Source organism: Chlamydotis macqueenii, chromosome Z (genome assembly GCF_036417535.1).
Source record: "Chlamydotis macqueenii isolate bChlMac1 chromosome Z, bChlMac1.mat, whole genome shotgun sequence".
In the NCBI taxonomy this organism is placed as follows: Eukaryota; Metazoa; Chordata; class Aves; order Otidiformes; family Otididae; genus Chlamydotis; species Chlamydotis macqueenii.
The window spans coordinates 75303768-75325911 of NC_141593.1; the positions used below are offsets into that span (position 1 = coordinate 75303768).

The 22144-nt window shown below is 38.7% G+C and overlaps 1 protein-coding gene across 4 annotated transcripts in view; it reads left to right on the forward strand.

Annotated features, from left to right (window-relative positions):
- Positions 1-22144, forward strand: part of RASGRF2 (Ras protein specific guanine nucleotide releasing factor 2) — a 132891-nt gene that overhangs the window by 61582 nt on the left and 49165 nt on the right. For 2 of the 4 annotated variants that reach the window (XM_086770758.1, XM_086770760.1), the window contains exons 9-17: positions 1822-1940; positions 6709-6869; positions 7800-7866; positions 9700-9836; positions 12664-12746; positions 15989-16237; positions 16549-16937; positions 20094-20222; positions 21493-21582. In XM_086770758.1, the coding sequence (XP_086626884.1) occupies positions 1822-1940; positions 6709-6869; positions 7800-7866; positions 9700-9836; positions 12664-12746; positions 15989-16237; positions 16549-16937; positions 20094-20222; positions 21493-21582 (1424 nt within the window). The remainder of the gene's footprint in view (positions 1-1821; positions 1941-6708; positions 6870-7799; positions 7867-9699; positions 9837-12663; positions 12747-15988; positions 16238-16548; positions 16938-20093; positions 20223-21492; positions 21583-22144) is intronic. The other 2 variants (XM_086770759.1, XM_086770761.1) reach the window with 1 other exon arrangement.

The following is a 22144-nucleotide window of genomic DNA, read 5'->3' on the forward strand; positions in this document are numbered from 1 at the left end:
AAACACAACAAAGATAATAAAAACTCCCCAAATACCCCAATATAATATTATGGCTCTTCTGGGGTTTTTTTGAATAACATAAATCTACAAGTGTCTTCTTGTATTTTGAGTAAGGGAGAGTAGGAGTTGTTATTAGAACCACCTGCCCTTGGGTTATGAGTGAAGCAATTGTCTTTACACAGAGAAATACATATTTTTTTCACAGTTCAAAGAAAAAGGGCATTTATAGTGCTGTGTGACAACAGGAATCAACCAGGGTCTTGAAAAGTACTGAGTTCTTAATCTGTCTTGCATTTTATGTATGTGTGCTAATGAAATAACTGATTTTCACATATGCTTCAGATAATGCCAGATAAACAAGAACTAAAGGTATCTTTTGAGAACTGGTGCTCCCTGTAGAAACTTGCAAAATGAAGCTCGACCCTAAACTCCCAGACCATTCTCAGATGTTCCCCTCTGTCAGCCCAGTAAGAAATTTGGTTATTATCCCTGAGAAACACAGTTTTCTGCTGTGAACAAAGAAATGCTGCATGAACTCCAGGATGTAAATCTTGAGTATCTGGAGTATATTTAGTTGTAAAAGAGGGATCACTTTATAGCTTTTGTTAATTGCATGCTCTTGACTGCTCAGTTTTCCTTTTCTGTTAAGACAAAGTTGCAACCTTGTGCAAACTACCCATTAGTTTAGAGCTTATGATTTTTCCCTTTTTCTCCTGCTGTATCTTTTACAGAAGCAGCATTCTAGGTCAGGTCATGTTGTGCCACCTCTTCAAGTTTTAACTTCTTCAATAGCTGAGCAGGCAATATCTTTTACAGAAATGTCTGTGTTTTGACTCCTGTGGTGTGCATCAGGTTCTGCCCTGTTCTGAGGCCATCTGAAGCAGGAAGAAGTAATGTCTTCTTTTCACTCCAGCAAAGTAGAGAATTTCTCTGGACAGGGTTACGTGCGCAAGCAGATCAATCAGCTTTGACTTGGCTACATCTCATAAGTCAGAGTTCATTGCTGATCCAATTAATTCATCACTGAACGTCCAGAATTGGAGGCTGAGACTGATTGATCCTCCTCTGCTCATAAGGCAGGCAGCGTAGACCATAAATATAAAACCTTGTGACTCATTTTCATCCCTTTAATGTAGTTCTGAGGGAGGGGAGCTTTCACATAGTGCAGTTCGGTCCCAGTTTAGGAAAATATTATACATCACTACACCGTATAAACTTCTGGGTTTGATTCAGCCTTAAAAAAAAATCTGTATTTCTCTTTGTAAGGGGAGGATGCCTCTGAAAAACAGTGGAAGAAAGCAAGTGGTGAGGCATAAAGACTGTGGTTGTTACCAAAAGCAAGGGAAAAGTGAATGGTAGATTTAAATGTAAACTGAAGCAGAACAGAGTGGGAACTTAAAGTCAAGGGCAGGGAGTCTATGATGTGTAATAACAATACAAAATGCTAGGAAACATTTCCAGGTTTGTGGCAGCCTAATCTATTAAAGATAAGTAGTAGTGTCCTATCATCTGTGAAGGGTTTTAGCTTGGCGGCATCTGTCAGATGTGTTTAGGAACAGTCTGAAAAACAAGTCTGGTGAAATTGGTTCCGCTGCTGAAAAAAAAAAAAGACAGCGAGAATGATTTGAAAGGGAAGGAATAAAGGCAAGAAACTTGCTCTAAAGTGATCATGTACTGCATGTGTACATGCGTTTTGTAGCAGGTGGCAAAGGACGTCACCTGCCTTCTGTCTCTACACTGTGTAAGTGCAAGTGAAAGTAGACACAACAGGTGCAAGATGTTTCAGGGAATTTAAAGTGCTTTTTGTATTGTGTCTAACAGGGTGATGCATGATGAAGTGAGTGACACGGAAAACATCCGGAAGAATCTAGCCATAGAAAGAACGATAGTAGAAGGCTGTGATATATTACTAGATACCAGTCAAACTTTTATACGCCAAGGTAAGACATTCTTCTTTAAAGCTATCTATATAATAATGAAAAAATTGCATTAAAACCAGCTGAGTTCATGTTGCCATCATTGTGCAGGTCACTGTACTGGGCACAGCTGACATCCTAAGACTACTCATGGTCCATGGAGGATAAGTCATAAATTGCCCTAATGACAACTAATTTTGGGCTGTAGTTGAACTCCACTTCTGTGCTGGTTTCTTCAGGAACCATGAAAAGCAGCAGCACCTGAATGGTAGAGCACCCATGGGACAGTAATGTACATACTGCCTGCACTGTGGTCTTCAAAGGGATTGGAATTACGTACAGCTGCACAGAGATCAGGGCTGCCTGGCCAGTTAACGTAGCAGTCCCAGCTGATACCAACATTTGGGCGAAGCTGCAGAAGAAGCTTGAAGCTTTGTCAGTGATAAAGTGATTGGTAGGAAGGAAAACAGCTATCAGTTGTTCCTATTTCTCTCAATGCTTTGGAAACATCTTAAATTGATAGCATGAAGGCAAATTTGTCCATTTGTTATAGCTGATGTATTTAAAGAGTTATGAATATGGCTGTCGTAGTTTAGCCCCGCTCGGGACCAGACTACACAGTCTCTCTCTCACTCCTCCCACCCTTCTTCACTGACCTTGGCGCCTGCAGCCACTCCTCTCACAAGAAATCCTTCACAATGGGCTCAGGCAGACGCCTCTCCGGTTCCCTTCACATCTCCCCTCCTCAATTCTCTTGGCTGGGCTCAGCCGGGTCCAGTTGGCTGCCCGGCGGGAGGACAGAGGGTGAGGGCCACAAGGCCCACAAAGCTCGCGCCTCCCTCTCTCTCCCCCCGCTTCAGCTTTTTCACATCTTCTTTTTTTTTTTTTTTTTCCCCTGTTTTTCCCCTTCTTAAGAGGCGTTATCAGGGAACATTTTGCTATCAGTTGGCTTGGCCCTGGCCAGCAGCGGGTCTGCCCTAGGCCCAGCTGAGTCCACTGGACAAAGGGGAAACTTCTAGCAGCTTCTTACAAAAGCTGCCACCATAGCCGCCTCTCACTAAATAAAACCAGGACAATGGCTTTAAGAAAAATGTAAACCTGCTGTATTGCATCCACAGCTGAAAAATTACAGGGCTGTGATTCTCCTAGATTGACTTGTACCACACAATTTAATTAAACCTGAGATTTTTTTTTTCAGTATAATTACAATATTTTCTATTTATGTATTTCTTGGAGTTTTTCCCCTTAAGATTGTCTGATACTATTTTGTTTGTGTACCCAGTGTTTCATCAGTAAAATCCTATTATTTTTTCTGTGGGAGTCAATCTGAAAAAGATTACCATTGGAGTGTTAGACCCAGGTCAAACCCATAGTTTAAGTAAATTAAATTCAGATTTATTTGTGGGCATACAATCAAAGGATAGTGGTCTAGACTGTGTGTTACAGAAGGCTGAATCACAGTTTATCTTTTGGAACATCCACAGCATCTGATTTTGTGTAAGTGCAGAAATCTGAATAGACCTAATGAACTAATACCGAGGCCATTTTCCTTTCATATCTGACAGTGCGGTCACTTTGACAGTGATGTCCATCTGCTGTAATTTCAATTAGGCTCCTATTCTTTGTGTTGAGCAGTGTAGACAGGTGCAGGGCACCTCCTTTCAACTTGAAAAAGGAGAGACATGCTTTTATCTTTGTTAGAGCTTTTTCTGTGAAGGTTAATTACAAGTTTGCTGTTGGTTATATACTTTACTTTTCTAAGAAGAGATTGATTCTGTTGAGTTATACAAGTCAAAACCATAGAACTGTCTCTGGCAGTGCTTTGCAATGTGGATTGCAGATTCCCCTTCAGGTTTATTTGGTTCTCCTTTTCCCTGTCTCTTAGTTTGATATAGACTTTATTGTCTGGCACACTGTAAGTCATAGCAGACAATTAGGGAGCATTTTCTTTAAGATTCTGAAGGAAACAGAGTCTCAGTCTGCAATCCAGGATGGGCTGATGCTCAGACAACTGGACATCTGGAGGCCCTTTAGATGCCTCCAGTCTGTCTGATGTTCCTGCCATCAGCTGCTATGAATTTACCTCTGCTGATAAATACATCACAATTACAAAATCATGGAATAGCTGAGGTTGGAAGGGGCTTCTGGAAGTTACCCAGTCCAATCTAACCTGCTCAAAGTGGAATAAGCTGGAGCAGGTTGCTCTGTACTTTGTCCAGTTGGATTTTGGTTGTTTCCAAGGATGAAGATTCCACAGCCTCTCTGAGTGCGCAGCCTTTTCCAGTGTTTGACCACCCTTACAGTAGAATTAAAAGGCCTCCAGAATGAAGAAAGCCAGACTGAATTTGTAAATCAGGCAGTTACATGTAGGAAAAAAATATATTTAAAAAAAAATACAACCTTTTGCATTTATTGGATTGAACAAAGGCCAATAGAGTGACTGTTCTGGCAGTATTGAAGTACTGAAAGTGCTTAGGTCTGTAGCTGGATTAAAATTCCTGAAAGTTCAGTGATCGTCCAAACTATACTATTAACAGAGTTCTAAAATTAGCTGCACTTGCTCATTGCAACTGTACATTCACCAGTCATGACCATTTTTTTCCTTAAGAGGAAATCTGTAGTAGAATGCATAGTGAGCAAATGCCCAGTTTCGTTAACTACAAAAGCTTGGTGGGAATGCATGAGGTCCTTGCTTAATAGCAGCCATGTAACGCATGCAGGAGACTTTTTTTTTTCTGTAAATATTGAGTATCAAAGAGAGATAATGCAGTCTCCCTTTTCTGCATTTAAAAAAAAAATCTACTTTCTCTTAATTTACCTTATTAAACAATAACATTTCAGCTCCTTACAAGAAAACCAACTAACCTTCAGCCCATTTCAGCAGAACAGAACATGACGTTCTTGAAAGCATCGTAATTACAATTAAAAACATAAAATAAAAGCTATCTTTAAAGCTATATCATATTTATAGATACTGTTATTCTAAGAAGCAAAGCAGAAATGAAACATACAGGTTGAATATTGTTACCCTGAATGTGTAGAGGAAGTTTCAGGAGAAAAATGACACTGAGAATGTTGTGATGGGAAGTTGATTGGGAGTTGTTTTGTACACACTCCTTGGCCTTGCAACGGGAGCTGCGAGGCAATCAATGTAACATGGAAAATTCACTGTTACAACACATGGAAATGATCTCCTTGATGTCTTTCACAGTTGAGGCAGGTAGCCTGTTTTGTCTAGGAGAAATGTACAAGAATCAATAATTATTTAGTGTTCGTTCAGTATTTAAGTGAACCTAAAAATTTTCCAGACCTTTCCAAATTTCTAGGGTAGAATTTTACCCCATTGTTTTGTTGCAGTGACAAAATCACATTATACACATTTAGTTTAAATCTGAATTGACTATCAAAGAACACTATGCTGTTGTAAATTTAGTGGTGCCTATTTTACTATGACAGATGGTTTCAAACATATTGATAACTTAAGGCTAATTAAATATATAGAGGGAGTTAAGTGTAGAAAAATGTTGTGTAGATAAGCAGTAGCTTTCTCAGTTACCTTAATTTCTTTGTTTGTTAGTTTAAGGTTGTGTTTGTGAATTTTGAACAGGAGGATTTTTTTAACTGTGCAGAGTAAGAATTACTAATCTAGTATTTAATGAATAATTATTTCAGGCTTGCATTCTGTCAAGATGCTGCCACTAATTTGAGCTTTGATATAGCTATGCTAGGCCAATATCTTGTCTTCAAAAGCAGCAGGCTGTTGTGGCCAATGTCCATCCCATTATGCTTGTTCTGCTGCTCTTACTTCCTTTGCATCATCACTGGTGCTTTTTTGACTTTGCAGAGAGGCATATCGGGGAGCTAAGTCAGCTACTTTTTTTTTTAGCATTAGTTTCCTGCTGGTTTAGCTCTATTAACTAGCTAATGTTGGAATAAGGTGAGAGGCAGTGTAAGGGTGATAGTAAGGATAGATGTGTGGGAATGAGATTAAGAGGTCTTTTGGCTGCCCTTCCTGGTAACAGCAAGTTGTATCATAAAATCTTTCCCTTCAATATATAGAGGAATTGCACTTTACCACCAAATTTAACTCCAGATCCAAATTCGGAAGTGATACACGTGGTGATGTCAATCTGGAAAAGTTGGTCAGAGGCTGGTTTTGAGGTATGAAACGGCAGAGAAGCAAAGCTGTCCCCAGTCTGGAGTTCTGCAGAGCACGAATTCAGACTTATATAACCAGGTTCAATTTAGTTCAGAAGTGTTTTACTGGTAACACATTTTAGAGGAGCTGTGGAGCACTGAAAATTATGCAGTATAAGATAAGAGGAAGAACTGTGCTTCATTCCCGTCTCTCTTGCACACAGAGATATACATACACAAATTCTTTTCCTTCAAAACCTGTTCTTTTAATTCTCTGTCTCTTTAGTTTGTAAGTAATGTATCTTTTGCAAGTCTAACAGCTGTCAAAAGTGGAGTTTGCTTAAGTTCAGCTTCATTTTCTGATCAATGTGCTATTAGTGTGTTTAAATTGCATAAGAATTTGCCCAAGATCTAATCCTTCCATGTACATAAGTATTAGTCTAGACGGTACTCGCTTGAGTCTATTTATTGTAAGAAACAAAGTGAACTTGTGCAAAAAAATATGATCGACTTAAAACAGATGCTGATGTATCTTGATACTTACTAGAATTAAAAGTTTCATTAATTAATATCACAATATTCAATGCATTGACACTTAAAACACTGCCAACTAAATATTACTATAATACAGTAAGTTTTACATCTTTATTATCAGGTTCCCTTATTCAAGTACCTTCAGTTGAGAGGGGAAAACTTAGTAAAGTTCGTCTGGGATCATTATCTTTGAAGAAAGAAGGAGAAAGGCAGTGCTTCTTATTTACAAAACATTTTTTAATTTGTACAAGAAGTTCAGGAGGAAAACTGCATCTTCTCAAGGTACAGACTTTACATTATGACTCAATTTACAAAATGAAAACACAGCTTCAGTGAGATTTTAGTATTTTACTATTTTGTGACTTTAACCTGAGATTTGCCTGTGTAATTAACTGCTTTATTGTCTCATTACAAATAATAGAATTCAGCCAAAGTTCTTACTAACTAGAACTATGTAATTCTAATAAGCTGGGGGTTGCAAACAAGACATCGGCATGTCGGTTTGTTTAAGGTAGCCAGATTTGTGTAAACAGCCAGTGGAATTACCAGAGAATATTTTCCAGAGCTCTAATAAAATTAATTTTAAAAGTCAATTCTGTTTTCCTGAACAGCACATTCTCTTAAACTGAAAGGTCTTCTAAGAACACTCTAGTTATACTTGTTGAGAATCAGGCTTTCATAGTGTTGGCTTGTGAATAAAGAGATGTTGATAGTTTACAGAGTGGATTATGTTGAATAGAATTTTAATTTGCAAAGACACTCTTGAGAGGCTATTAAGACTGTTTGTATGCATTCTCACTTTGCACCCCTTGAATATTTCAAGTATTCTGCAAAGTAAATAGAGTATAACTGAGCCTTTGAAAGAATCTTGTATGTATTTGATGTAAATTCAGGAGAAGGTGAAATTCTAGTTACTTTTTGTGAAGCTTGTGAGCAAGTCTGTATGTGAGATAAATTGTAGTGTGGTAAAAATGAAATAAATTTTGTGCATTTGAGTATATTATTGATTTATTGGAGTAAGAAAAATATTATAGTTAGTCTATCTAGATTTAGTTCTTGGGGAAAAATATGCATCATAAAATTGATGTATCTTCCTGAGAGCTCTGAATAGTGTGAAATTTTAGAGTAAGGTATATCAAAGTTTAAAAATGACTGTAATGACAATTGGGAACAAATGTCAAACTTTGTGAAAAATGTGCTCTGTTTTCATAGACCGGAGGTGTTCTGTCTTTAATAGAGTGCACACTGATCGAGGAGACAGACGCGAGTGATGATGACTGTAAGTTAAATTCAGCTATTTGTAGTAATTACAGTGTCTAGTTTCTTAAAATTGGTACCCTTTGTTTACTTTTCATAAGAGCAAATTGCTATATTCTCCCCATTCATGAAACCAGAGGAATATAGCATTATACTGATTCAGTAGAATAATAAGCATGCTGGCTTGGATGAGGGTTTATGTTGTTATGTTTATTCTTGCTGTTGACATACCACCTAGGATTTTCAAGTAGACTGGATGAAGGAATGTAACAAATTATTTGCTGACTTTTCTATACAACCTCACCTGAAGATCTTGGAAAGGAAAAATATGCCTTAAGAGAAGAGGCAGATAACTGGGATTCTTAAATACATGGGAGTTGAGTGAGTTGGCAGAATTAATGGAAAGTTTTTTTCTTGGACTCCCTACAAATCTTAACTACAGGCTTGTTCAAATGAAATAACAAAACACATTCCCAAGCTGATTTTATTGTTATTCATTTTGGCTTCCATTCTGCAGTTTTAAGAAAGCTTTGCACTTAAATTGTGAAAGTAGTTTCATTAATTTCATAGAATCATAGAATCTTAAGGTTGGAAGAGACCTCCAAGATCATCAAGTCCAACTGTCATCCTAACACCACCATGCCTACTAAACTATGTCCTGAAGTGCCATGACTACGTGTTCTTTGAACACCTCCAGGAATGGTGACTCCACCACTTCTTCAGGCAGCCTGTTCCAGTGCCTGACCACTCTTTTAGTAAAAAAGTGTTTCCTAATATCCAATCTAAACCTCCCCTGACACAACTTGAGGCCATTTCCTCTTGTCCTATCGTGAGTTATTTGGGAGAAGAGACCAACACCCGCCTCCCTACAGCCTTGCCCTTTTCTGGACAAGCTCCAGCAACTCAATGTCCTTCTGGTACTGAGGGGCCCAAAACTGCACGCAGTATTTGAAGTGCAGCCTCACCAGTGCCAAGTACAGGGGCAAGATCACTTCCCTGCTCCTGCTGGCCCCAGTGTTCCTGATGCAAGCCAGGATGCTTTTGGCCTTCTTGGCCACCTGAGCACACTGCTGGCTCATGTTCAGCCGGCTGCCTACCAGCACTCCCAGGTCCCTTTCCAGTGGGCAGCTTTCCAGCCACTCTTCCCCAAGCCTGTGGCATTGCATGGGGTTGTTGTGACCCAAGTGCAGGACCCAGCACTTGGCCTTGTTAAACCTCATACAGTTCACCTCAGACCATCGGTCCAGCCTGTCCAGGTCCCTCTGCACAGCCTTCCTACCCTCGAGCAGTTCAACACTCCTGCCCAGCTTGGTGTCATCTACAAACTTAGTGAGGGAACACTCAATCCCCTCATCCAGATCATTGGTAAAGATACTAAACAGAACTGGCCCCAGCACTGAGCCCTGGGGAGCACTGCTTGTGACCGTCCACCAACTGGATTTAACTCAGCTCACCACAACTCTCTGGGCTCGGCCATCCAGCCAGTTGTTAACCCATCGCAGGGCACACCTGTCCAAGCCACGAGTCGCCAGCTTCTCTAGCTGAATGCTGTGGGAGACAGTGTTGAAGACTTTCAGTGATACATCTAGTATGCTGAGAGTTTATCAGCATAGAAGTGTTAAAAGGACTTTAACCTTATTTGATATCTTTAGAAGTAATGTATAGCAACTCCCACAGTTGCATGTTTGGAACTTTTTTTGTATTTGGTGTATGTGAAAAAGACTTTTGGATCCCCAGTTGGATTTGCTCTTTATCACAGAGATGTTTTAAAGTAACTTCCATTTTAAATGAAACCTTTATTTTCTTTGTCTTATTGTCGGAATTTTAACTTTTTTTCCCCCTCTTGGCTGTAAAGCAAAAGGTTCTGGACAAGTGTTTGGACACCTTGATTTCAAGCTTGTAGTTGAACCTACGGATGCTCCTCCTTTTACTGTTGTCCTTTTAGCCCCATCACGGCAGGAGAAAGCTGCATGGACAAGTGATATAAGTCAGGTAGCTTGATGCATTCTTTATCTTGTTTATACTAAGATCTTAGTTTGTTCTCTATTTCTGAAAACTAATTCAGGAGAGAGGTGTTGATTTTTTGAGGAATGATTTGCTGTGATCTGTAGGAAAACCCCTTAGTGTTTCCTGTTTTCCTCAAAGTTCTGTCTGCATTTGAGTCACCAGTGAAATGTGTTTCTTAATGAGAGAGAAGGGATATAAAATACAATATTGTCAGTTGACAAACGTAATGCTAATGGTAGTCATTTTTATGTCTAAGGAGAGCCCATCCAGGTACATATTTTGATTTAAGAGGAAGGATAGTACTTGTTTATTTATAACTTTCATACAGATCATAAAACACCTGAGAGTCCTGAGAGTGAAAGTCCTATCACATCAATAATCATATCCCATGCAGTGAAAAAATGATATAAACTCTGTTTTCCACCATAAAGAATACTAACAAACCATTATAAATAATTACTAAGCATTCTGACAGTGTGCAGGAACTATCTTTATTGTGAATGAAGAAAAACAGTGTTTTAAAATGCTTTAGTATCAGGGGCAACAGAAATTTTTTTTTAGTGCTTTTGGCTAAAAATGCCGTAAACAAACTTTTCTCAGAATCTGTTTGGGGAAAGGAGTTGAATGCATTAAGAAAAATCTGAACTTTCAGCTAACCAGATCTGAATTAACACTATGGCTATTTTCATTATGCATGCAACCAACAAGTACATAGATATACACATAGTATTTTTTTCAGTAAATATGTGTTCTCCTATGTTTGCAAATAAAACAAGTATACATGCAGTTGCTGTTCACTCACAGCATTAGTCCTGGTATCCAGAATTCTCCATCTTATTAAACTATATGTGCAAAAGACACAAGTCATATTTCTCTATATGTTCCTAGTGAAGCTTCTTGAATTTATATTCCTTTCATGCGAACCATACACTTCTTATGAAAAATGCATGGGTTTTGCTGATGCTGAAGAAGCCTCCCCTCTTGTAGTTTGAGCTTGGTTGTCCTTTGGCCCTAGATCCCTGCTACAGTCACGCCTTGGCTAGAATTATAGTATCTGTCAGGAAGGTGATAAATGCTAGACCTGTGTAGACTAAGGATAACAGTGCTGAATTACTTCAGGCAGTTTTATGATTGTTGCTAAGGGGTTTTTTGCAACATCTAAAATTCACATGGAGGAAATAATGTATTTTTATTAGATGTGTTTTTCTCAGTTCCTTTAAGTAATGATTTGGTAAGATCATAATATGAATTTTTGCACCTCCACTTTCCAAATAACCTTAAATACCTGAGTTTAAGAACACATATAGCTACATGGATCATGCTTTAAATGTAGAGCTACGCAGTTATATTTTGAATCTGAAGAGGCCTCTGATTATCTTGTTTAATTAATCTAATGTCAGTCTTTATTTTGCTATGAGATTTTCCAAAGCCAGCAGAGTATTCTTATTCTTGAAGTCAACGTAAATGTGTATGATAATTTTGGAAACTCATTTTTATTGATATAAAGAAATAGAGTGTGTATATATATATATATATATGTATGATACTTGATGAATAAAACTAGATAGTATTGTAAATGCAAGAGTCCTGTAATGTTAGGTAGCAGGTACTTGTTGCAGACTGTATAAGCCTGATTCACTGGCAGACTGCTGATTTCCAAGGGCAACGCTTGTGGTGCTGTGTTATCTTAACTTCATAAAAGTACAAACCGGAAGATAATGGTGTACAGATGGCTTCGAGCTACTCCTGTGTGCCATGAATACTGCGCTGCTTTGAGGCTTGAAGAACAACTTATGCACCCATAATTTGTAGACTTCTACTGATCACAGAACATCCTGTAATTCATAAAGCAGTACGTGTTGCAACCATGGCCCACTTTCACAAACATGAAAATGTGTATTTGGAAAATACAACCTTTTAATTTTTTTTTTCCCCATTTCTGTTGTATGGAATTAATTCTACATCCCAAAATGTATCTTTTCAAATCTCTTTCTTGCAGTGGTAGGAATTACTCAAAATTATAAACTTGCAATTCACAGTATTTGAGTGTATAGGATTGCAGCTCAGATTTTTCTGTCGTTTGTGAAAAAAATACTTTTTACACGCCCTTTTTGTTAGCATAGTTTCTGTATTCTCCTTGAGGGCTGTAGCTAGAGTTAAAAAGAAAAAAGTGTTTCTGGGCAGCTGATTCAGTAATTTTTTGTGCCAAAAATTTTTTGTGCTTCTAATACCTAGCCCAAAACATTTATAGAAGAGTTTGCAAGAAACTCCTTGGACAACATCTTCATAGCTATGTTTCACAAGAACAGTATCACTTGAATTTGTTTTTACAAGTGCTTTTCTATAAACTGTTTGATTTCTCTTTGGTCTGTTTTCACGGTGTAAAGGTTAAGTTATTAGTGTACCTTTTTGTGTATAAAGTATTCTAACTTTCTTGCAGTACTGATTTTTCAAGCTTAACACTCATTGAAGAAATCCTATGGATATTTAATTTTGTTCAATTTTGAAGGAAATTTCACTTCCAACTCAAAATACTTAACCATGTGGAAAAAGGGATGCTGAGCTGAACACCCTGAGTGTGCTGGTAAAGATACGTGGACTTGCAGATGTGCAAATCAAAGGCAGAAGACTAGAGAAGCATGCCCACTGTAAACCTTGCATCACTACTTTTAAGTTTTTAAAATACCTCGTACCAGTCAGTCCATATCCTGTAAAAGCTATGCTTTAAGCTTGCAGTGATATGAAAAGCATGGAAGTAAGTCCCCTTACCCTGTGTTTTGATTTTAACAGTTTTCAATGTTTATTTTCACAGTGCATTGATAATATAAGGTGCAATGGTTTAATGACCATAGTTTTTGAAGAAAACTCTAAAGTCACAGTGCCACATATGATCAAGTAAGTGAAGCATTGTTTTTCCCAGTGAACAAAACAGCTTGTTGGGTTTTTTTTAATGAAAGTTTTAGCAAAAGAAAATGTGTATTTGGAAAATACAACCTTTTAAATTTTTTTTCCCCATTTCTGTTGTATGGAATTAATTCTACATCCCAAAATGTATCTTTTCAAATCTCTTTCTTGCAGTGGTAGGAATTACTCAAAATTATAAACTTGCAATTCACAGTATTTGAGTGTATAGGATTGCAGCTCAGATTTTTCTGTTGTTTGTGAAGTTGCCTTTAGTTACGCTTCAGATGAATAATTTTACTCTCTGTTAGCTTCTCTCTGTCATATCACTCGTAATTTTATTGAATCTATTTAAAGATGTCTTCAAAATTTAGGTGACTGCAGACATGTATTGTTTTCCAAGGTATTATCTTGTACTAGCCAAAAATTTTCTTCTTTTTGTTACTCTTATTTCTAAGAAAACAAATATTCTCTCTCATAGTTTTAACTGGTCGCATCAAGGTAACATAATTATTCGTAAACCTGCTTACTTCATCCTTGGATTCTTTTAGTCATTTATTGTAATAAGTAATTTTTATTCATAGATAGTAGTTTTCAGTACGTGATTCCAAATTTTTAACACAAATTTACCTCTTGGATCCTCTACAGATCTGTATTTATGTGATTTTTACCTACTATTATTTGATATAAATATTAAGGAATAGAACACAGAAATAGAAATAGAAGTATTTGCTTACTGTTATCTGTCCCTAGGCCATTTCTCTCTCTTGGATGTACTCCGTACATGAAGGTTTCTTAAATGCCTCTTTTGAGGTTGCTACCTCTCCTCTTTTTGTATATGTTTAGAAATGAAAGAGATAACGTCTGTGAATACACTGTGAGGGCACATAACTTTGATCCCTGGAAATAAGGGATTTTGTTGTCTTCGGTTTTATTCCAGGAACTCTCCAGTGTGTTAACACTTCTGTTACCTGCTGAATGTTAAAAATATGATCATGTGTTTTCAGATTGTAGAGTACAGCGAAGTCTTAATCCCAGCATCAAGAGAAAGAAATCTTGATTCTAAAAAACATACATGATTTTAACCACAGACACAAATTTAATGTTCTCTTTCTGCGATTTTATTAATCTGATTTTTAGCACACATTGACTTTTAGAGTCAGATGTCTTTGGATGAAATAAAAAAAATCTGCCACTTTTCTGAGCACTCAATTTAGGAAAGAATATTTTGTTGTTTCTTTTATGTAATGTAATGTAGAAGTATGTAGAATATCTTGCTGCTGTATTCTAAGAAAATCCAATAATTCTTAATGAAAAGATTGGGCAGTATTGAAAGAAGCTTTACTTAGTATCCATCCCTTTTTTTTTTACAAACTAAGCCTTCAACTACATAAAATTAAGCAAAACTGAATTTGGAAAAAAACCCCATCATGAATAGGGTTATGTAAATGACTGACTTTTGTTCTGATATCCAAACAAAAATCAGTCCCATCTTTTTTCACTCAAAGCCTCTCCGTGGTTTCTGCTTTGAAATTTGAGATGTTTTATGCTGTTCCCTTTTTCTTTTTAAACAAAAAGTGTAATTCTTGGAGCCTGAGGGCGGCTGTTACCTTGCAGGTGAGCCCTAAGCTTAGCTAATGGGTTAATTTTACTGTCTTTTGTTAGGGTCCATTAGTTTATGTTAGATAAAGCTAGATCCCAGCAGAAAAAAAATGCAATCAGTCCACTGTTATTCTGTAGTGGACTTCTAGTAATATACAACAACAGGCCACAACAACAGCCTGAAAGGTACAAATGGGGACAATTCTGCCTCCTGTTCCATTTCAGCAATTTAAGCATCATTAATGGTTTCTTAGACTTTGAAATGCAAATTAATTATTGCCCAAAAATAAAATTTAAATACCCTTAGTTATGGCATTGTCGTAGTTCAGCCCTGATCAGGACCAGACTACGCAGTCCGTCTCTCGCTCCCCCCACCCTCCGAGAGAACAGGAGGAGATGATATAAGGAAAAACGGCTCAAGGTTTGAGATAAGGACGGGGAGAAATCCTTAAAGTTACCGTCACGGGCAAAACAGACTCGACTTGGGGAAAACTATTCATTTATTTCTAAAATTAGCAGGAGAATGAGACAGGGAACAAGATAACCTCCCCCCACCCCTCCCTCTTCCCGGGCTTAACATTATCTCTACTACCTCCCCTCCTGAGCGGCACGGGGGGGGAAAAGGGAATGAGGGTCGTGGTCAGTTCATCACGCGTTGTTTTATGCCGCTGTATCATCGTCAGGGGAAGAACTCCTCGCATTCCTCCTCTGCTCCAGCGTGGGGTCCCTCCCACGGGCCACAGTCCTTCGTGAAACTGCTCCAGCGTGGGTCATCTCTTCCACGGAGTGCAGTCCCTCTAGAACAGCTGTCCCAGCGGGCCCTCCACGGGCCACAGCCTCCTTCAGGCTTCCACCTGCTCTGGCGTGGGGTCCTCCACGGGCTGCAGGTGGATCTCTGCCCCTCCGTGGACCTCCATGGGCTGCAGGGGGACAACCTGCTCCACCATGGTCGTCACCACGAGTTGCAGAGGAATCTTGGCCAGGAGCCGTATTACTCCTCCCCCTCCTTCTTCACTGACCTTGGCGTCTGCAGCCGTTCCTCACAACAGGCTGGCAGACGTCTCTCAGGATCCTTTTTACATCTTATTCACTTCTCATCTCCTCTCCACTTCTTGCAGCCAGGCTGGGCCGAGTTGGGCCCAGTCGGCTGCCCGGCGGGAGGCCAGAGGGTGAGGCCTGCAAGGCCCATGAGGCTCGCGCCTCCCCCTCTCTGCCCCCCGCTCAGCTGCTTCACATCTTCTCCTTTTTTTCCTGTTTTCCCCTACTTAAATACGTTATCGCGGAGGCGTTATCACGGGACATTCTGCTACCAATTGGCTTGGCCTTGGCCAGCAGCGGGTCCGCCCTAGGCCCAGCCGAGTCCACTGAACAAAAGGGGAGCGACTTCTAGCAGTTTCCTACAGAAGCTACCACCTTAGGCCCCCCCTCACTAACAAAACCAGAACAGGCATAAAATATAACTGAATGGAAGCAGGTATCACTACAGATTAAGAGTTTTCTTGTGTTGGTGAAATGCAAGAATATATATATATTTGCTTCTTCTGTGTTGACAGGAACAACTAAAGTGATACCACTGCTGTACCGTAATCACTCTTTCTTTTTGGTAAAATGTTCTAAATTTAATTTTTGTCTAGATCTGATGCTCGTCTTCACAGAGATGACATTGATATCTGCTTCAGCAAAACACTGAATTCCTGCAAAGTACCCCAGATTCGTTATGCAAGCGTTGAGCGCCTTTTGGAGCGTCTAACAGACTTGCGATTTCTAAGTATTGATTTCCTGAATACTTTCCTACATACTTACCGCATATTTACTACTGCAGCTGTTGTATTGGAAAAACTTTCTGACATATACCGACGGCCCTTCACTTCCATTCCTGTCAGGTGAGCTCTGGGATTTTTGCCTTCTATCACAGGTTCTTATGGAATTACCATGGCATCACTTGTTGCTATTTTTTTTTTTAACCATGATTTTCTGTTATATAAATACCCTAAGAAAGTTCTTCCTTTGTAAATAGGATGTAAGTTTTTAGGTAAGTCTGTTTCAACTCTTTGCCCAGGCTTAGAGGACTGAGTGTCATACAGATTTTGCAGTGGTATGCAGATTTACTTAAAATTAGTTTGTAAGTGTTTTCACTTGAATCTGTTTGGTGTTTGTTATCATCTCTTGCTTTTTTTTTCTTTCTTACTCTCAGGTCTTTGGAGTTATTCTTTGCTACCAGTCAAAACAACAGAGGAGAGTACCTGACTGATGGGAAGTCACCACATCTCTGTCGCAAGTTTTCTTCTCCTCCTCCGTTGTCACTCTCCAGAACTTCCTCACCTGTCAGAACTCGAAAACTGTCATTGACCTCACCCCTGAATTCCAGGATCGGTGCCCTTGACCTCTCTACTTCATCTGTGGCGAGCAGTCCTACCTCGACCTACAGCCCGGCCACCTCCCCACCACCGACGGGTAGCAAAGCACCACTGGACCTTAGCAAAGGGCCCTCCTCTCCTGAGCAAAGCCCTGGCTCCATCGAGGACAGCTTGGAGAACCCTCGCATTGACCTCTGTAACAAGCTAAGGAGAAGCATTCGAAGAGGTATTATATACCCACTAGATACTGAATGCTACTTTTGATAAATAGGGTAGACTCTAAGGTGGGCTTGGCTTTTATCAGGTTACTGCTGGGAGTTGTTTCTCACGTCTTTTTTTTACCTCCTGATCACTGAGAAACCAAACAACTCTGCTCTCCTTTTTCTCTAGTAGAGGCTGCAATGTGTTGTCTGTTTCCTGTGCTTTGTTGCTTCTTTGTAGGAATAGCAGCATGGCAGAATGGCCTGGTCTGTTTTCACTTCAGCAGAGTGTCAAGGAGAAGGGCAGAAGGAGGTATTTGATACCAGTTGTTCCCTGAGGTGAAAGATTTGGAGCTGTACCATTACTACAAGAAGTAAAATATTAAGTTAAAAAGGAATAGGGATGTAAAAGCCTAACAGCTTTAACATGTCTACATAACAGGTCTAGTTTTCGAGAAAGATTTCATCACTAACCCAAACAAATAATTTATGTGATGCACTGGGTACACTGGTGAGATTCATACCTCCTGGTTGTCATCCATCCAGAAGGTAGATGTCTAAAATGGATTAATTGCTCCTGTGCAAATGCCTGTTTTCTTCTATGGATTGTGAAAGGCACCTTGGAATATGAACTACTTCCGGAGGTCTGAAGTTTGTGGGCATCTAGAGTGGGATCATTGTATTTATAGGTGGCAAAGCAATAAAGTAGCTCTGATCTCATAGGATGCGTAAGTGTGTGCTTATTTCTCATTGCTCTTTGGGGGTGCAGGAATGGTCTTCTGAATTAGAATAGAAGTATGTAGTCATTTTTTTTGTATTGTTGTTGCATTAAACAGAAGATGAGGAAATGAAAAATGCTATTTTATTCCTAAAATTTATGTTTAGAAATGGTCCTACATGGCCTTTCTTACAGTCTGAGGAATTTGAACTGTAAATCCGAGCAACAGGTAGCTCTATTTTACTTGCAAGCACTGTAACAATGAAAATTCTATGTCTGCTCCTTGCTGATGAATTGAAATAAGTGTCCTAGTAAAAAACTCAATGTTGTATTTTGCAGAGGGATTGTTTTTACAGAATCTAGTCTATTGTTTAACAAAAAGTCTTTTTAACAGGCAAGTTAGCCAGCTTAGCGTTATAGGAGTCTATGCTTGTCCATGCTTTATGCTTTCATAAAATGCTGATTGGCTGTTGTACTTAGTCATTATGTTTCTGTGTGCTGAATGTTTTCAAATTAGTAGCATAACACACTATTTATATATATAAAAGACAGTATTTGCTATGTGGATTTGGGCAAATTATTCTTGTGCACTAGTGTAATGACATTCAAATCAATGTAAGAGCACATCATGTCCCAAGATGTAAGCCATGCATTAAAATGAGTTGTACACAGGTAACTGCAGTCTTAGGTGTAACGTTTTTTCCCGTACACTGTAAAATAAAGTAGAAAGGAATAGGTTGTTCTGACCTAGTGAGAGCACCAGGCATTGTTGCAGAGATATTCAGATTTTCCATTCCCGTTTGTCAAAGCTGGAAGTGTCACCGGGGCAGCATGAGGAAATGGCAAGAACCTCATATAAATGCTAAATTGTTGTCTGTGCAGTGTCTCCAGTCCCTTGGGGGATCTCCTGCTGAACAGTTTGCACTCAGTTTGGAGGAATTTGTGGGTAGACAGCTCTGTTCTGTGGGGGAACGTCCTTTTGTCACCCAGCTGCATAGAGCATGTTGAGGAGAGGAGTAAGTTTAAAAAGAAATCTCACAAGGAGAACGGAAATGTGTAGCAGGAGGTCTACAGAATTCTAATCTGCACTTTTGCTATCATACGTAATGCATTTCTTTGTTTCTGAAGTTTCCTGGGTAAGGAGACCAGTTTTACTTAATCAGGAGCCACCATCCCTTTACGGTTAATACTGTTGCGCTGGTACTGCCACATTTCCAAGAAGACAGCTATGGCTTGCTCTAAATCCAATACAACTGTACAAATTCTGTTCCCCAGGACGTACTGTTATTGTGGTTGTTGTTCTCCCTGAATTTTGTCTATTTACATACTGGAATTTCCACCTTCTTTGCCCACTTCCAAAGTTGTTGTTTGCTTTCAAAGTTTTTGTTTTCCAAAGTTTTTGTTTATATATGTATTTATATATATACAGTACTTACACTGCAGGCACAGTTGTCATTCATATAAAATGTAGGATATATTTCATCAGCATGTTTTCCCTCATTTTAGAAGCAGTATTTCTGCCATTCCTTTTTTATTCTTTTGGTAGAACTCCTCCATGGAGTAATCTGCTCTCCAGTGCTGGCTGGCCATTTTATTGGGTGGGTTTTGATCAGTTATCCAACAAAGATTATTTGCCCTATCTCATATAAAACCTATGAGATCAAGGAGCCTTATTACATGTGCATATCACTGTATATTCTGCTGACTTAAAGTGCAGTCTTATCCAAGCTATTTTTAAAACTGACAACTTGCTGTTTTTTACAAAGTTCTTTATTTATGAGCTTTTATGTGGCTATGTCATTGGTACAAAACTTTTCCAGTCCTTTAACTCTGTCCAGACGATAATTATTGCTGACTCTTCTTAATGCAAACATTTCATGGCAAGTTCCAGAAGCAATACTGTTGAAAACAACTATAAACCACAGATTAAACGTAACAGCTTTGTGTTAGATGGCATTTAGTGGTTGGTACTGAAACACTGGTATTGAATGCTATTAAGTAATGGCAATTTTTTGAACATTACGTTTCAGTGAAGACCCCTTTGATGTGCGTACTCTTTTTTTTTATCAAGGCAGTACAGTTCAGATTGTTCAAAGGTGATCATTTGCAGACTTCCTACCTTTTAGTGGTTGTAAACTGAGAGTCCTGAATCACCTACATACTCTAAGGCATTCCATATGTAAGACAAACTAATCTGACTATACTTCATGCTTTGAAAAAGTGTATCTTAAAGCCCCATACCATAGTTCCCGGTGGCCTCTTGATATTTACAAAGAACATTTATGTTTTATAAATACATTAATACAACATAATAGAATAGAATAGAATGATATATAATAAAAATAATAAATATAATGAATATACTGTAATATGATGCAATAACATATATTATAACATCATATACATTAAAGAGTTGTAACTTATGAATGATCATCTGAGTATTAGCATTTATTCTCTTTTAAAGCAGCAGTTCTAGAATCTGTGTCAGTGGACCGGACAATTCCTGAAAGCACCTCAGCAGTGGATCCCACAGAGCTTTCCCCATGTAGATCCCCTTCGACACCACGTCATCTCCGCTATCGTCAACCAGGAGGTAAGAATCTGATGTTTCTCTATCAGACACTTTAGAGAGTTTAAATACTGTAGCTGTAATCTTTGCAGGATATTAGAAAAGAATAATGTTTGAATAATGTGTTTTGATTCTATTTTCTATATTTCTCAGGTATTTTAAAAAGCTGTTAGAACGTGAATTATGCTGGTTAATTTGTATAGTGAAAACAAGAGACTTGGAAGCATATTGGGACTTCAGTATGATGAAGTGTTCTTAAATAGCTCAAGCAGGATGTGCCCAAGTTCAAGACTAATACTGAATCAGTGCTATTCTCACAAAATGCTCAAGACCTTGACAGATTTTTTGCAGCGACTAAGGGGACATATTTTGGGCACCATATGTAATAATGAAATACAGCACCCGTTATTGTCAATGGAGAGTGACTGTGTCAGTTTCTTTGTATAACAGAACGTTTACAGATACAGTCACATTATTTGTTCCAAAATTTGAATAAGATGCTCGATTGAAGAGGAAAAGTGAGAGCTGGAGCTCTTCAAATAGCTCTCACGTGGCTCTTTGAAATCGTTAGCGGAGCTGTGAGCTGTGTCAATGAATGCTGAAAGTGCTGCCATCTCATACAAGCCAGATTTCTAGGCAGCTATTTCATGCCTGCGATTAAAACAACAAAAACAGAGCAGAGTCTTCTCAACTGTTAATAAGTTGCTGAGACACTTTAATTTTAAACCAACAGCGATCTTCTGTTATTGGACACATTTATGGTGACATGGCAAGATTTGGGAGTTGGAAACTGAGGGGAACAGTGCCATATTAACTGAGTACTAGTCAGAAGCAGCATTCACAGCACTCCCTATAGAGAAAGTTTGATAAATTGTGCAAAACTGTACTCGTCCTATGCAGTGACTTGGGGAAATATGTGAATCTAGTTAGCAGAAGTTGGTTAACATGCATAGTTGTCTAACATGATTCTTTGTTTAGGTTAATTTTCTGCACCATTGTTTTTTCCTTTTTTTTTTTTTTTCTATTTGGTTACTGCTTGTTCCTCACCTTGGCAGTGTCTTAGACACTTTTTTCCCCTAGCAACATTAATTATACTGACCTGAAAATAAAACTTAAATCACAAATACAATTATGGTATTTTTATCTTCCTTAATCTAAAGTCCTCTGTCATTGAAAATGTAAAATGTTAACAAAGTATAAACATTAGTGAAGATTTTAAGTGTTGTTGTTTAACTTGACAAATACGCAAAGTATGTAGAAGTTGTTAACTTTTCTCTATCTGTTCGCTTTACAGTACAAACTGCTGACAACAGCCACTGTTCAGTTTCTCCTGCTTCTGCTTTTGCTATTGCTACAGCTGCAGCAGGGCATGGGAGTCCACCAGGTGAGAGAAATGTGCCATACAAAAGAGAGGTAACAATAAGATACCTAGGTCTCAAAAGGTAAATATTTCTTAAGAACATACTTACCTGAATCCTAAAGAGCCACTGATTTGTTGCTTTAATCTGCTAGTGTTTTGAGTCTGGAATCCTGCCCTTTGTGTGGACGTTGCAGTACAGCATTCACAGATAATTGGAGCCTTGGCTTCCAGTTATGTGGCTGTTAGGAAGATATTTGTAATGTAGCTTATCAAATTGAAAATGAAATTGACCCACCAGAATGCCTAAAACAGCTTAAGACAGGCTGTTCAGGTGCATCCACCCTATTGCATTTCCTGCTGTGCCAGTCTGGAAATCTTGGCTGATGAAGCAATTTATGTCACCAAAGAGTAAAATAATCTTTTAGGCTGTTAATACACCACCCTGTCCTGGGGAGTTGCCAGCAACCTTCTTTCATGTCTGCTTGAAAGAAGGAAAGGATGAGAATTTGTTCAGAAATATCTTTTAGAACAAAACATGAAACCTAACAAATGAGGACTGGGTACTGTACCACGTACCTTCAAGAAA